At 42.8% G+C, this 16,912-nt stretch overlaps 1 protein-coding gene across 2 annotated transcripts in view; it reads right to left on the bottom strand.

The window, feature by feature from the left end:
- The window catches only part of PHIP (pleckstrin homology domain interacting protein), a 334,660-nt gene that overhangs the window by 184,428 nt on the left and 133,320 nt on the right, over window positions 1-16,912 (bottom strand). For both annotated transcript variants that reach the window (XM_054021954.1, XM_054021955.1), the window contains exons 10-13: window positions 7,386-7,456; window positions 6,472-6,572; window positions 6,343-6,383; window positions 5,006-5,104 (exon numbers count right to left, since the gene is read on the bottom strand). In XM_054021954.1, coding sequence (XP_053877929.1) covers window positions 5,006-5,104; window positions 6,343-6,383; window positions 6,472-6,572; window positions 7,386-7,456 — 312 coding nt within the window. The remainder of the gene's footprint in view (window positions 1-5,005; window positions 5,105-6,342; window positions 6,384-6,471; window positions 6,573-7,385; window positions 7,457-16,912) is intronic.

Here is a 16,912-nt window from a genome sequence, read left to right as displayed (position 1 = left end):
TCTGGTCAACAGTTTGAACTCTACTGCCCGGCCCTCAGGTGACCAATTGTTAGACACGCCCTTTAAATTCTCTGGAAATTTTGAAAATCCTCTTCCTGTTTGCTCAGCCAGGCGTGGAGTGCTTTCAGTGAATCTTTCCAGGTGACCATGCCTCCACGTCCAGGCGATCCCTGGTATGAAGCAATGGAGAAGTGCTGGACCTCATCAGTGTTTGGGGGGAAGAAGCTGTCCAGTCCCAGCTGCGCTCCAGCCGTAAGAATTACAGTACCTTTGGGCAGATATCAAGGGACATGATGGAAAGGGGCCATGACCGGGATGCACTGCAGTGCAGGGGTAAAGTGAAGGAACTGCAGAATGCCTACCACAAAGCCTGCGAGGCAAGCTGCCACTCTGGTACTGCCCCCACGACCTGCCATTTCTACAAAGAGCTGGACGCGACCCCACCTCCACTCCGAGTACCACCATGGACACTTCAGAGCCCAGTTCAACAAGGCAGGAGGAGGAGGAGGAGAAAAGCGGGAGCGAGGGTGCTGAGGAGGAGGAAGACACGCCGGCATCCCTAGATGCATGCAGGAGCTGTTCTCAAGCCAGGAGGAAGGTAGCCAGTCGCGGTGGCCGGTGGTTGGGGAAGGACAAATACCAGAGGAGGTGCCCAGTAAGCGGCTTTTATTTTGAGAAGGAAGTTATTCGGTGCGGGCTCTTGGGGCGAGAAGGCTTAGGGCTGTATGCATGCCTAGATGCGGAACAGGGCATTGACGTGCTCTCTCACATCGCAGTAATCAGCCTCAGTGATCTCTTCAAAGGTCTCATCCAGAACTTGGGCAATGCGCTTGCGCATGTTTCTTGGGAGAGCCACTGTGGTCCTTGTCCCAGTCAGGCTAACTTGTCTGCGCCACTGTGCCATGAGGGGTGGGGGGACCATTGCTGCACACAGGCAAGCTGCATATGGGCCAGGGCGGAAGCTGCATGTAGTAGAAGACCCTCCCTTGCTTCCCAGGTCACCCTCAGTAGCGAGGTATCTTCCAGGATGAACTCCTGTGGAAAATGTGGAGACACTGTTCAGTATAGGGGCCCCCTGCAGCTGCTGGCTCTCCCCAAGGCACAGAAATCCAGAGGACAGTACGGCCGTGAAACAATCAGTCCCCCTTGACCCTGTGCTTACTCACCATTTTGGGGCTTCCCTGGGTTATGTGTGCTCACTTTGGGATGGGCAAATTATGCTATTGTGTAGACTGTGCTTGCCCTTCAGTACGGAGGAATCATTGCTCTGTCTGGTGTGAACAATGCTGCCTCTGTTAAGTGTTGCATTTTGCCTTTACAGATGCAACCTTGAGATCTCAGCCGTCTATGTTATCACTGGCCAAAAGACTCCAAAGAATTAGGAAGAGGCCACGTAGAAGCAAAGAAGACATGCTGCATGAAGTAATGCAGCAGTCCCTTAATGAGAATCTAAAAGCGCAGGAGTAGAGGGAGAGTGAAAGGAGGATCCGCCAGCAGAATGAGGAGCGCCGGCACAAAAGCATGGAGCTCCGGCAGCAAAGCACAGATCAGCTGATAAACATCATGGAGCACCACGCGGACTCGATCCAGGCGCCCGCCGCCCGCCCCTTTTCCCCCGTCTGCAGCTCTTGTCCCATAACTCTTTCCCTTGTGCCCCCATGTCACCTCCAACCCACTTTCCCCAACATCCGGGTTCTTATCGCCAGCAGCTGCCTCCAACACCTGTAGTTTCACCACTCAGTCCTGAAAACTACGGCCCTTACCCACTGCACTCAACCCCCATCACCACGCATTATAGCCATTCTGAAGTGCAGCACTCATTGCACAGCACTCTAGACAGGAAGGCTGAGTATGATGATAGGACAAACGCAAATCTGTGATTGTACCATTCCCCACCCCACCCCCTTGCCCTTTCGGTCTCCCAAGCAATTGTGTTTCTTTTCAATAAATGAATTTTCTTCCCAATAAACGGATTTTTTGGCTTTGAAAACATTCTTTATTATTGCATTGAGTAAAAGATAGCTTAACCCAGGAAAGCAACAGGTACTGCAAGTCAGTATAGCAAACACAGATTCCTTAACATTGGAACCACTGCATTTCACCCCCGTGCACGGCACCAAACATTACTGGTGGCTTTCAGCCTCAAATTGCTCCCTCAAGGCATCCCTAATCCTTGCAGCTCTGCGCTGGGCCCCTCTAATAGCCCTGCTCTCTGGCTGTTGAAATTCAGCCTCCAGGTGTTGAACCTCCGAGTTCCATGCCTGAGTGAATCTTGCACCCTTCCCTTCACAAATGTTATGGAGGGTACAGCACGCTGATATAACTGCGGGGATGCTGTCATCGGCCAGGTCCAGCTTCCCATACAGAGAGCACCAGCGGCCCTTTAAACAGCCAAAAGCACACTCCACAGTCATTCTGCACCAGCTCAGCCTGTTGTTGAACTGCTCCTTGCTGCTGTCAAGGCTCCCTGTGTAGGGTTTCATGAGCCTAAGCATTAAACGGTAAGCGGGGTCTCCAAGGATCACAATGGGCATTTCGATTTCCCCTACGGTGATCTTCTGGTCTGGGGAAAAAAGTCCCAGCTTGCAGCTTCCTGAACAGGCCAGTGGTCTGAAAGATGCATGCGTCATGCACCTTTCCGGGCCAGCCTGCGTTAATGTCAATGAAACACCCATGGTGATCCACAAGCGCCTGGAGAACCATAGAGACATACCCCTTCTGATTAACGTACTCGGAGGCTAGGTGGGCTGGTGCCAGAATTGGAATATGCGTCCTATTTATTGCCCCTCTGAAGTTGGGGAAGCCCATTTGTGCAAAGCCAGCAACAATGTCATGCATGTTACCCAAAGTCATGGCTCTTCTGAGCAGGATGCATTTAATGGCCCTGCAAACTTGCATCAACACGATTCCAACAGTCAACTTTCCCACTCCAAACTGGTTTAGCGACCGATTGGTAGCTGTCTGGAGTTGCCAGCTTCCAGATTGCAATAGCCACCCGCTTCTCCACCGTCAGGGAAGCTCTCAATCTTGTGTCCTTGCGCCGCAGGATGGGAGAAAGCTCCTCACACAGTCCCATGAAAGTGGCTTTTCTCATCCGAAAGTTCTGCTGCCACTGCTCGTCATCCCAGACTTGCAGGACGATGTGATCCCACCACTCAGTGCTTGTTTCCCGAGCCCAAAAGCGGCATTCCACGGTGGTGAGCATGTCCGTGAATGCCACAAGCAATCTCACGTCATATGCATTACTCGATTCGATATCATCGCAGTCAGTTTGGATCTTAAGGAGTAACTCGACTGCCAAACGTGACGTACTGGCAAGACTCGTCAGCATATTTCTCAGCAGTTCGGGCTCCATTCCCGCAGACCGAAAAGGAAGACAGAGCGCGCAGTACAAAAAATGTTGAAAGATGGCGCCAAAGTGGAAGGAAGCACAGGGATTGCTGGGATGCGAACCGATGCATCACGGGGCGCTGGGACAGGACCCAAAATGCCCCGCACCCCCCGGCCCCTTCCCACAATCCATAGTGCCAGAATGGGAAGAGGTGCTCTGTGGGATAGCTACCCATAATGCACCTCTCCCAATGCCGCTGAAAGTGCCACAAATGTGGGCACGCCAGTGTGCTTGCAGCTGTCAGTGTGGACACACTGCAGTGCTTTCCCTACTGCACTCTCCAAAGGCTGGTTTAACTCAAAGCGCTGTACATCTCCAAGTGTAGCCATGCCCTAGAAAATCACCTATATGCTTTGCTAGCTCTGTGGCTGGAAAATTTTAGCAGCAGTTTTCCTTTGACCTCTTAATGAAACAATAGTGCAAACAGGAGTTAAGGTGCATCTGACAGGAACTAGCTTGAGCAGCTGAATATGTAGTCAAATATATTTAAAAAATAAAGTTGAAATCCTAAACTGCTCAAGATAGTTAAGACCAAAGCAGACTGTGAAGAACTTCAAAAAGATCTCACAAAACTGAGTGATTGGGCAACAAAATGGCAAATGAAATTTAATGTGGATAAATGTAAAGTAATACACATTGGAAAAAATAATCCCAACTATACATACAATATGATGGGGGCTAATTTAGCTAAAACTAATCAGGAAAGAGATCTTGGAGTCATCGTGGATAGTTCTCTGAAGACATCACGCAGTGTGCAGCGGCAGTCAAAAAAGCAAACAGGATGATAGGAATCATTGAAAAAGAGATAGAGAGTAAGACGGAGAATATCTTATTGCCCTTATATAAATCCATGGTACGCCCACATCTTGAATACTGCGTACAGATGTGGTTCTCATAAAAATATACTAGCATTAGAAAAGGTTCAGAAAAGGGCAACTAAAATGATTGGAGGTTTGGAACCTCTATCATATGAGGAGAGATTAAAGAGGCTAGGACTTTTCAGCTTGGAAACGAGGAGACTAAGCGGGGATATGATAGAGGTATATAAAATCATGAGTGGTGTGGAGAAAGTGAATAAGGAATACAAGAACTAGGGGCCACCAAATTAAATTAATGGGCAGCAGGTTTAAAACAAATAAAAGCAAGTTTTTCTTCACACAGTACACAGTCAACCTGTGGAACTCCTTGCCTGGGGAGGTTGTGAAGGCTAGGACTATAACAGGGTTTAAAAGAGAACTAGATAAGTTCATGGAGGTTAAGTCCATTAATGGCTATTAGCCATGATGGGTAAGGAATGGTGTCCCTAGCCTCCGTTTGTCAGAGGGTGGAGATGGATGGTAGGAGAGAGATCACTTGATCACTGCCTGTTAGGTTCACTCTGGGGCACCCGGCATTGGCCACTGTCAGAAGACAGGATGCTGGGCTAGATGGACCCTTGGTCTGACTCAGTATGGCCATTCTTATGTTCTTATGCTTCAGAACAATATGCTTTATATTTAACTCCTCTTAAGTGATTAGGTGCTATGTCAATAACTAGCATTAGGGTTGAACAAACTTCAAATTTGCACCATTTGATGTAGACCATTTGAAAGCAGACCATTTGATGTTGCTTACCCTGTTGGACGAGTAGCCATATCTAACAAAATACTCTTCCACTCCCTTCGCTTAAATTGCCATATGCGTGCTGTCCCATCACGGCTTCCACTCACAAACCTACAAAAGAAAAATTAACATTCAATATCAATTAGAGGTAAGACAATTTATATGAAAATTGATTATGGAGAGAAAATGCTATTAATCGTTAGGTTTTTATTCTGTAATGTACTACACAAGTGCACCAATATACCGGTTATTTCAAAAACTCTGCACTACTAATTTTGGGTGAAATGTACTTCAAATACAGAGAGAGAAACATGGTGAAATTCACTTTCCAGCCCCAGCACTACAGGCTCTGGGCTGGAATAACTCCCCACACACATAGTCGTATGTGGATCACGTGGCCCCCTCCCATGTTCTGCCCAGTTACCACTCTTTGCTCTGTTGAATGTGCGACCACAGTGGAGACATCAGGGTAACTCTATACAGATGCTAAGCCAAAGCCCCTTCTCTTCATACAGTTCCAGTGCAAAAGCTAAGTGGTGCAAAAGGCCAAGATGCCAGGAAAGCAGAAATTAAAGGTAAAGACACACCCTATTTAAATAAGCAAAACCTATCCCTGAAGTAATTTGGAACTGTGTATTTTGTCATAGTTGCTATGATATCTAAACTGAACTTTTTTCTCCCTTATGGCTTAAGTTGGAAAAAACTGGAGGTACTCTCCCAAGCTCAGTTCAGAGCAGTTTATATCATGATAAAATTGCATATTAGAACACTAAATGTCAGTGGGGGAAATGGTTGCCTTCCTAATGAATTTAAATGTCTTTCCTTATCATCTTTCATGTCAACCATCCAGAAGAGCTTTACAAATTATTGTGATATTTATAAATAAATAAATATCTACTCCTCATGAATTTCAGGCTAATCAGACAAACACTGGCCAAAACGCTCTTCCTTACCCTACCTGATTATTTTTGCTGTGAATCAAGTTGCCACTTACTAAAAGTGCTATTTAATTAGCCTTTTAGGACAATTGATAAAGTATACTACAAATATTTCCAAAGTGTACCAACGCACCTTTCATCTCTTCATAACCCACAAAAAATTTGGTCATTAAGTAACTAAGCATTAGGCACTTGTAACAAAAGTGATGATAAAGAGGAAGCCATATAATTATTTTAAATAAATCTAATGATGACCCATAAAAATTACTAAATATTGCAGATTACCTTTAAATATAAGTTGACACAGAATTCTCTAACAAGCTCGAGAAAACAACTGACATTTGGAAATTATTTTCGTGAGGCTGCAAAAATTGTCCTGAAATAAAAACATACAAATATTCGCTTGCTTACCTGTTACTAGTGTTAGAAAACTGAATGCTGTCAACTTTGTCCTACATAAAGAATACAGAAATTACCAATGAATTCAATCTATTGACACATTTGAATCAAATACTTATGTAATTTTAAAATAGTATTTACAGTATGAAACTCCAACTCTGATATCTTCTCTGGCTGACCTGATCCAAAGAAATACACCCTAATGATGTGATCTGTACTTCCAGTGGCTAGAAACATTCCACCTAGGAAAGATAAGCACAAATAACCAATAGTCATGAGGAAAAAGGTAATGTAATATTATTTGAAAGCTGTCAATGACCTTAAAGGTATTAAAGTTTATTTTTATTAACATAAAAAGTTTATAGCTATGTTGACTCATTTTTCATTGTCTGTTTATTTAATATTCAAAGTTACATGAAAAATCTGAGACACCAAGCATGTTACAAAATTTTACATGTACACAAATGATTCCTAATTTTTCTTAAAACAATATTAAGCAATTATATTTTTTTAAAGTAACTTTTCATAAGCAAAACAAATGTAGGATTTTTTTATTTCTGTATTTATTTTAAGAGGACATGGACAAAGGGAGTTGGTTTCCAAACTCAACAGAAGATTTGAATTCTCTCTGGTCATTGGAAGCAGAATTTTCAAAAATGCTTAACTTACTTAGAAGCTTAGGTCCAGTTTTTAACTCTACTTGTTCAAGTCCCTTATAAAAACTTCTGTACATGATGTATTAACAAACCCTTTGATGCTCTCCCTTATGCACCGTACACATTCCTCTTGGAGGAAACAAATCTCAAAAACACATTAACTAGATTTTATACCTAATGATACCCAAGGAGTCCTATATAGCAAACATGAATTGTCTATGCACACAATATGAAAATCCATTATTATTAATAATTCTAAGCTCTTATATAGCATGTTTCTTCAGTAGATCCCATCCAACTAAGTACACACACTGTAGTAATAGTACTATATTTTACTAAGCTCTTTAAATGTCTTATTACAAATCCTTATATTAAAGAGGTAGAAAAGAAAATCTTTACCAGCACTAAAAGAAGAACAGATCATTTGAACTCCAGGGCGAGGACGTTCCATAAACTTTGTTGGCCTCTGACTAAAAATAAGAAAATAATTGAATAAAAAAATAATTTTCTTAGGGATATTATCATAATCAGAAGCAAGTCTGTATCTCAAAAATAAGTACAGAAGAACAAAATTAAACATGAAGTAACAGATGGCTAGCCATCTATAAACAATTTTATGTCACTATACTTCATGATCTGATCTTGTGGAAATTACAGAACCTCTAGATGGACTACAGTATGCATGCATCACAGATTTCTAGCAAACTTAATGAGTTGCTCTATATTCTTACACAAAACCATGCCCAAAGTCCCTTTCAAGAAAAAGAGGTGGACATCCATAGCGCTGTGTTTTAAACCAATGAATACATGTGACCTCAGCTGTTCCACTATCTTCACAGAGCAAAAACCTGCTTACACTGCACACAAAAAAAGAAAGCTAGAAGTTGTTTAATAAAAAGATATGTTGAATAAAGGAACAGGTATTAAAAATAGACGAGACTTTGCAGAAAATCTATGTTTTTTGTAGGTAGCATTAGCATCACATTGCCCCAAAATTACAAAAAGCATCATGATAGCCTATGTAACTTCCATATATTTTCCTTCCATATATTTGTTCCCTTTTGGACATTTCAGTATCTGATATGAGTAGTAGAAATGTCAACTAGAGCTTTAATGGTCTATTCCTGTGGCATAAAAATAAAAAAATAAAAAACAAGAAAATCCAAATGTCTGCTCTTTTAATCATTATTCTCTGATTTTACATATATACTGTGGCAGCCTTAAAACAGTAGGTTTTGCATAATATACCATCTGCAATCTGAGAGCTCAGTGGAGAGCAGCATTTACACATACAAGTGTCCTTGTTGTAGTTGATTTATACTAACTCTTAATACTTACATTATAATTAGGTAGGCTTTCTTTTCACGTAAGAAAATAGGAAAATGTATCCATACCTTACTGAAAATTTCATTTCTAAGAGTAATGAGGTCCATATATCCCTGACACTAGGTTTCTGCTCTGTCCAGCCTTAGAGGCAAACTAGACCAGTCAATCAGTGGCTTCACCTCCCAGAAGCATGCCAGCTCGACACTTCCTCAGCCAAGAAAATCTCTAACCACTATATATTGCTATATATCAATACTACCAGTCCCCATACTAAGCAGATTGCAATGAAAAAATAGATTTTAAGTAACAACTAATAATAACATATCTTTCACAAAGAAACAGCCCGTTCAAGGTGGGCTAGAACTCAACCTCATTATTACAAAAGTAAAACATATTTATTTGCATTTTCCTATTCTTGTTTGTAATGAGGGCCATAGATCCATGACACTGGGATTTCCATAACAGCATCTATTCAGAGTCAGAAAAATATATATGCAAAATAGGATAACCCCTTCTTAACTCTTATTGGGACACTACAGCATGGAGTACCCATTTACTAAAGGTGGTATCGACTGATGACTAAATGCCCAGCTTGGAGAACTTTGAGAAGGTATGCACAGATGGCTAGCTTTACAGATTCTCTCATATAATATGAATCTTTCTGTCCACTGAGTTACCACAGACCTGCAAAAGAACAAGCATGTGCGCAAGCATACACACACACTTTGATTTTGGAAGAGGAAGTTATACTTTGACTTGCAGGCCTCCAAGATACAATACCTTAGCCAGCTGGAATTGGAAGATTAAGATCTTCTTTTCCCTTTGCTACTGAATCACAGAGCAAAAACAGCGTATTTCTGGACTGTAAAATTACTATTTATTTTGAGAGTTGTGCAGATATCCAAAATATGCCAGAATATCTTTCTGGGTGAGAGGGAGCTGGACAGACGGATGGAATGACAATTTCCTGTGCTCTATGCAACTATGAGTTAATCTTTGGTATGAAGCCAATGTTAGTTCGGAGTACCACTTTATCTTTACAGAAAGTGTAGCACTAAGGTTCCCAGGAGAAAGATCCTCTGTGAGCAGAAGTGACTACTATCAAAAACGCCATTTCAGTTGTTAAGAAGTACTGAGATAACTTCACAAATGATTCAAACAGAGGGCCATTAAGGTCATGAAGAACCAGGATAAGATCCCATGGAGGAGCACTGTGCAGAGATTTAGTTCTCCAAAATGGGACCACCAAAATCACCAATGTCGGTTCTTGTCTGATCTTTTATAGTGTTCTAGTGGGAAGATGAAAAGGAGAGAAGGGGTTTAAGAGTCCTCTTGACCGATTTTGTGATAAGACATCTTGTTGCCTTGTTTTGTGATCCTGCCAGTGAGAGAAGAACATGTGAACATTGTGATTCAGGTGGGGAAAACACAGATCAACAGGAAAAATGAATAAATCTACAAGTAGTTTCCATTCTGAATAATCTATCTTTTGGCTGCTGAGCCAGTCGCCTGTAATATTTTCCTTTATATGTGAAGGAAGCAGGCTGACAGTGAATTCTCCTCCACGCAAGGCATCAGAAAGTGAGTTTCTCTTTATTGAACTGTGCTGTGCATCTTTTTCCATCTTGTCTGTTGATGTGTGACATGGCTGAGGTATTGCCTGTCATGACCAGCACATAAGGGGAGTCTAGATACGGGAGCTGAGCCTTGATACCATATTGAATTGTCCTGACTTGTAACCAGTTTTTACTGTCTTTGCTGTTGTTTGGACCATAGTCTCCAGACAATCCTTGACTGTGTCTACACACCCCATCCCTCCAGGCTGGCATCTGTGGCAATAACTTCCCTGACTGGTTCATCTATGGCAAAGCTCAACTAATTTGCTTGGCTTAAACCAGTATCTGGATAATACAATAGTCTCCTCGATAGAGATACTTTCACTGGTGAATTACTCCTGAGGGAATTCTGTGCCAAAAATTAAAAATTCTGCACACATTATAAAATTCTGCAAGTGGGGAGCACAGGCCACTGGCTGCACGGAAGAGGGAGATCACCCTGCAGCCCTCCCTCCTCCAAGGACATCGACTTGGTGGTGAGGCTGCACCCAACCCTGACACAGCGCAAGGCTGGGCCTGCCCCAGAAATGCCATGGGGCCCTGCCCCTCCGTGCTAGGTCCACCAGGTGTGGGAAGGCAGGCTCAACCCAACAGGATCCTAGTGTAGGGTAAGAGGGTTCTGTGTGAGACAATCTGGGTATGGGTGGCTCAGTGGGGAGTCTGGGAGAGATCTGGATGCGCAGCGGCTCATTTTGTGAGGTTCCAGGTGCAAGGGCAATGGGACTTTGCAGGGTGGTCCAGGTGAAGGTGGTTGGGCTCAGGAGGGGAATCTGAGTGAGGGGGGATGGGACTCAGCAGGGGGGTCTGGGTGTGGGGGTTTAGGTGCAACTGGTTGGGGGTCTGGGTGCAAGGGGCTCATCAGGGTGGGGGCTGGAGTGTGACAGGCTCATGAGGGGGGTGGTCTGGGCGAAGGGGGGTGGGGTTCAGTGGGGGGGTCTGATTGGTGGAAGTGAGGCTCAGTGGGGTGGGAGTTTGGGGGGCTCAGTGGGGGGTTCTGGGTACTGAGGAGGTCTGGGTATACGGGGGTCTGGATGCACAGGGATTGGGCAGACATCTGAGCAGCTCCCCATACAGTGACCCCTCTTGCTATGGCTGAGGAGCGATGGGAGTGGAAGCTTCCGGCAGCCAGGGGAGGTTTCTGAGGTGGGTCTGACCTGGCTCAGGCCACTCCTTTCAGGGGAAGAGCAAGTCCTGTCCTCCCCAGCCTAGCTGGAACTAGCAGGTGAGTCCAGCACAGGGTAGGAGCCACTGACTGAGGCATCCCCAGCCCTGCATTCCCTCCAATGATTTCCCTCTATTCCAGCTGCTCCAGGTGTCCAAAACGATGTGCCCACATTGCTGAGGAGGGGCACATGACTGCTCTTGCGGCTTTCCTTTGCTTCTCCTTCAGAAAGTAATTTTTGTGAGGGGAAGCAAAGAAATCTGTGGGGACATGAATTCTGCATGCACACAATGGTGCAGAACTCCCTCAGGAGCACTGAATTAAGAGACTGAGGGAGGAATAGGAATAAAGTCTGTAGTGACTTCATAAGAGCACAAGCCCACTGAGGAGCATCTATACAGGAGTCTATGGAATATCCATACAGGAATGTATTGATCACAGAAGCATGTGAACATGGGTTGACCATTTTGATAAGATTCCTCAGCTTCTTCCATCTTTCCTACTAAATGAAAACTTTTTAGAGAGCCGTATTTATCTCTATTCTGAGGTGTGGAAACTGCTGAGATACTAACTAACTACACACAATTTATCAAAGCTGTGGCTCTCCAGCATCATTCATCTATGGCCCTGCCTCTGGATGGGGCATGAATAAGGTGGTCATCAAGGAAGGGACAGACATAGAAACTCTCCTGTCTGAGAGCTGCTATTAATACTATCAACATTTTCATAAACACTTCCAGGGCTGTTGGTAAACCAAAAAAGGCAAGGACCTGTGCTAGTAGTGTTGTGCTCCTAGAGCAAAGCATCTGACACACTGCTGAATTGGGATAGGGAGCTGGGCATCCTTCAGCTCTACTGATGTCATCAGGTGCGCCATGCTCATGGAAGCTAATGTGAATATTAAAAGTCTCCACCTTCAGTTTTAATTTCTTCATTAATCTGTTGAGTTATTACAAATAAAGAACTGACTTATAGCCTGCTCTGATTAACAACAAGATGTAGTAAAGTCCTCAACTCTCTTCTGGAAAAAGGGACAGGTTCTGTTACTCCCATTCATGGAAAATGAAGGATGGCTGTCTTCACATTTAGTCTCTTTTGTGGATCCTTTGACAAGTGAGATGAGGTAAATCTGTGCCCTGTTTATGCATCCCAGGATTGCATAAACTTCTGACCACAGTATCACACTGGGAGCTCGTGTTCAGCTGATTATTCACCATGACTCCCAAATCTTTTTCAGAAAGTCACTGCTCCCCAGGATAGAGTCCCCATCCAGTAAGTATGGTCTACATTCTTTGTTCCTAAATGTATATTTAGATTTAGTCGTATTAAAACATATATTGTTTGCTAGTGCCCACTTTACCAAGAGATCCAGATCACCTGAATCAGTTATCTGTCCTCTTCATTATTTACCATTCCCCCAGTTTTTGTGTAATCTGCAAACTTTGTCAGTAATGATTTTATGTTTTCTTCCAGGTCACTGATAAAATAACAAAGGGCCAAGAACCAATCCCTGCAACAGCCTCCTGGAAATAGATCTGCTTAATGACGATTCCCTATATATAGTTACATTTTAAAATCAATCAGCCAGTTTTCAAATCCATTTAATGTGTCCCATGTTAATTTTATATTGTTCCAGTTTTTTTTTTGTTTTTTTTTTTTTTAAATCAAAATGTTGCATGGTACTAAGTCAAACACCTGACAGAAGTCTAAGTATATTATGTCAACACTATTACCTTTATCAACCAAACTTTTAATCTCATCAAAAAAAGATATCAAGTTAATCTCACGGGATATGTTTTCCATAAACCTATGCTGATTTGCATTTATTACACTACTTTCCTTTAATTCTTTATTAATCGAATCACATAGCAGCTGCCCCATTAACTTGCCTGGGATCCACAAATACTGACAGACCTAGAATTACCTGGATCATCCCATTTACCTTTTTAAAAACTGGCATAAGATTAGCTTTTTTCCAGTCTTCTGGATCACCCCTAGTGCTCCAAATCTTATTGACAACTAACATGAATGGTCCAGCAAGCTTTTCAGCCAACTCTTGCAACACTCTTGGATGCAAGTTCTCGCCCTACTGATTTTAAAATGTCTGACTTTAGTAGCTGCTGTTTAACATACTCCAGAGATACAGTGGAATGGAAGGAGTGTTATCGCCACATGATAAGAGTATATCTGTTTTTCCCCCCAAATACTGATCAGAAATATATCAACCCTTCTACCTTTTCTGCATCATTGATAATTCGACCATATATAGTAATGGATCAATACCATTGTTAGGATTCTTTTTGTTCCTAAGATATTTAAAAAGCTTGTCCTTGCTGTCCTTAGCTCTGGTGGCCAAGATTTCGCTTCTCTCTTGGCTTCTCTTATCAGTTTTCTACAATTCCTAACTACTGATTCATATTCATTAACAACAAATTCCACATTGTTATATTTTTATTTTTGTTTTTACAGCTGCCTTCACTTCCCCTCTAAACCAGGTTTTTTTTTAACCGATACAGCCTTCTTCCTCAATTTTAGGATTGTGACTTTTGGGGCATTTAGTAAGCTGTTCTTAAATGATTCCCAATAATCATTCACATTTTTCTGATTTAATCTTCCTCACACCTGATTTGGATAATAATTGTTTTCAGCTTTGTGAAATTGGCCCCATTAAAGCACCAAGTATATATATTACTGGTCTAGATTTTATTCTGCTTACATATTAAAGCTACCATTAACCTTTAGTTCTGAGATCAGTTCCTCTTTATCTGTTAGGACAAGGTCTAATATAGAGGTTCCCCGTGTTGGCTGAAAATTATTGAGTTAAGAAACTGTCATCTATTAAATTCCAAGGATGTTTTAGTACTGGCAGCATGAGACCTCCAGCATATGTCACTCAAATTGAAGACCCCTATGATCATGCAGTATTTTTTCCCTACAAGTTGTAGGTAGGCGCACAAGGAGGCAGTCCTACTGTGCCTTAGTGTGATTTTGTGGTCTGTAGCAGACAACAGCTAGTACCCCATCTGTCCTTTATCTGTTAGGACATTGATCTATATGCATTCAAGATCATTTTCTTCCAAGTTATTAGGGACTCGAAAACAGGTAAAGCAATTTTTGACAGTGCCACTCCCCGTTTCCTTTTGCTAACATAGTCCTTCCAAAATAGGTTATAACCATTTAACATTCCAATTGTGCGAGTCATCCCACCAGGTTACAATAATACAAGCTAGACCGAATTTAGGCTTATAAATGAACAGTTCTAGTTCCTCATGTTTACTCAGGCTCCTAGCATTGGTGCACAGGCAATTAAAGAATTGCTTTCCTTCATGTCCTTTGGTTCCTTGATTAATTTTCTTCCTAACATCTCCATTTTATACTGAGTGCTCATATCACCCCTCTTTTTACCCTCCCTTTTGCTATTAGTTTCCCCCCTTTCTGACTACTATAGTCAGTCTGTCCCCCAGGAGATCGATCCTCCTTCTACTGAGGTGGAGGCCATCCAAACTATACAGCTCCTCTCCCATAGAAGATGGACCCATTTCTATAAAACCAAAGCCCTCCATCCTACATCACTTACCTAGCCAGTGATTCTCTTCCAGAATCTTCTGCCTTCTGTCTTCCTTTGCTTGAGGGACAGCAAGGATCACAGAGAAGATGGCTTGGACATTTTTCTTCTTCGGCAGACTTCTGAGTTCTCTAAATTATTTACTACCTGCGAGATATCCCGCGATGCAATGTCATTTGTGCCAATATGAACCATCACCACTGGATCCTTGCCCATCATCTTCAAAAGCCCATCCAATCTTAGAGTGACATCTCGTGCCCTGGAAACAGGAAGGCAGCATGCCAACCTGTTGTCCAACTGTCTTGTGCAGAACCTTCTTCTGCTTCTTCTGAGTACTGAATCTCCAACAAGGACCATCTCTCTATTTTGGACAGTTTGAGAACTCTTTGCGAGTCAGTCTGATTTTCTTAAAAGTTGGGCCAAGCTGCTACCTGTATGTATGTTCCAGCCTGAGTTCTGTTTCCATGTCAGTGCTGTCCAACTGTACCAGCAGGATGGGTGGGGTTAGCATGAGTGGGATGGGGCTGGGCAGGCATTGGCAGCTAGGCAAGAAGCTTCTCTGGTCCTTTAATGTTGCACTTCAACCTCCCTTTTTTTAGGAGGGAGGGGAAGGGAATGGCTGTCTGTGCCAGAGCAAGACGATTTTGCTGCTTCCTGGGAACTCTCCTGCTTGGGGGGAGAGAGGCTGCAGGAAACCCTGCCCCAATCTGAACATTTGGGAGAGACCTGAATCTCCCTAGAACCAGAACAGATCTCCAGACTAGGCACTCAATCAGTTGGGAGGTACAGGAGACTGCATCTGGCTTTCCCCTTCTTAGTCTCCTCCACGCTGCACTCTGTGTGGTTGAGCAGGGAGGTAGAGGGAAAGTCCCAGTAATTATGAGGAGAAAAGGAATCTCCATGCCAATAAAGGCAGAGTGCAGAAGCCTGGAAATCTGAAGCCAATTGAAAAGAAATTGTATATATTTGCTCTGTAGCAAGGTGGTGCTGATCTGCCTCCCTCTTGGAGCTATAGAGGCAGATGCAAAACTAACAGGCTTTTCAGAGGTGGAGCCACAGCTCATCTATAACCAAATGATAGTTCTGGTCAGCTTCAGCTAGAGCAGAGACATTTGGCTGCCTAAAACAAGTATGTCTAATGTCATGGATCTGTGGGCCTCATTACAAATAATAAGTACAATGCAAGTTCCCAGTCTCATGGAAATACTTAGTACAATTTCAGTCAACAGTTTAAAAGGTGGAAAAACTTTTCAGCTTAGAAGACCCATTGGCCTCAACCAAAATTCACAGAAGCCATTAGAATTCCAGGCCATTAGTTTTTGAACTTTAAGTTCTTATGTTGAAAAAAACTGCAATAAGACATTTCTGGGTTCCCAACTGTCTCTCTACTCCTATCAATTTATATTATGTACTAAGGCTTTTAAAAGCTACTTGGGGTCCAGAATCTCAGCGATCCAATTTATGCCAGCCAAGTATCTAGTCCCTTGATAGTTAGAGGGTAAACATAGCCCACTGTAATAATGTCAACAGATTTTTACAGATTTGTTCTAAGTGTTGAGGGATGGGACATAATAATAGCAAAAGACCATAAGACATAACAGTAAATACACTCTACCCCGATATAACGCGACCCGATATAACACAAATTTGGATATAATGCGGTAAAGCAGCGCTCCGGGGGGGGGGGGGGACGGGACGGGACTGCGCACTCCGGCGGATCAAAGCAAGTTCAATATAACGCGGTTTCACCTATAATGCAGTAAGATTTTTTGGCTCCCGAGGACAGCGTTATATCAGGGTAGAGGTGTACATAAAAAAAGAGAAAAAAATATAAGACTTTTGAGTACTAAAGAATTAGCAGTACGGATGTTTGGAGGAAGAGAACAACAGAGTGGAACATAAGTGAGGGCCCAATATTAAATGCAAATAGCAGGAAAAAAGGCACCAAAGATAACTAAGACAGTTAACATAATATGCGAGTAACAATATAAACAAAAATAAAATCACACAAGTACAATGATAAAGGGACAAAAACAACAAGGAGTCTGGTGGCACCTTAAAGACTAACAGATTTATTTGGGCATAAGCTTTCGTGAGTAAAAACCTCACTTCTTCGGATGCATAGAGTGAAAGTTACAGATGCAGGCATTATATACTGACACATGGAGAGCAGGGAGTTACTTCGCAAGTGGAGAACCAGTGTTGACAGGGCCAATTCAATCAGGGTGGATGTAGTCCACTCCCAATAATAGATGAG

The sequence above is a fragment of the Malaclemys terrapin genome, chromosome 3, assembly GCF_027887155.1.
Source record: "Malaclemys terrapin pileata isolate rMalTer1 chromosome 3, rMalTer1.hap1, whole genome shotgun sequence".
Lineage (NCBI taxonomy): Eukaryota > Metazoa > Chordata > Testudines > Emydidae > Malaclemys > Malaclemys terrapin.
Note: the sequence above shows the minus strand (reverse complement) of the source record. Positions and strands in the feature narration are given on the sequence as shown.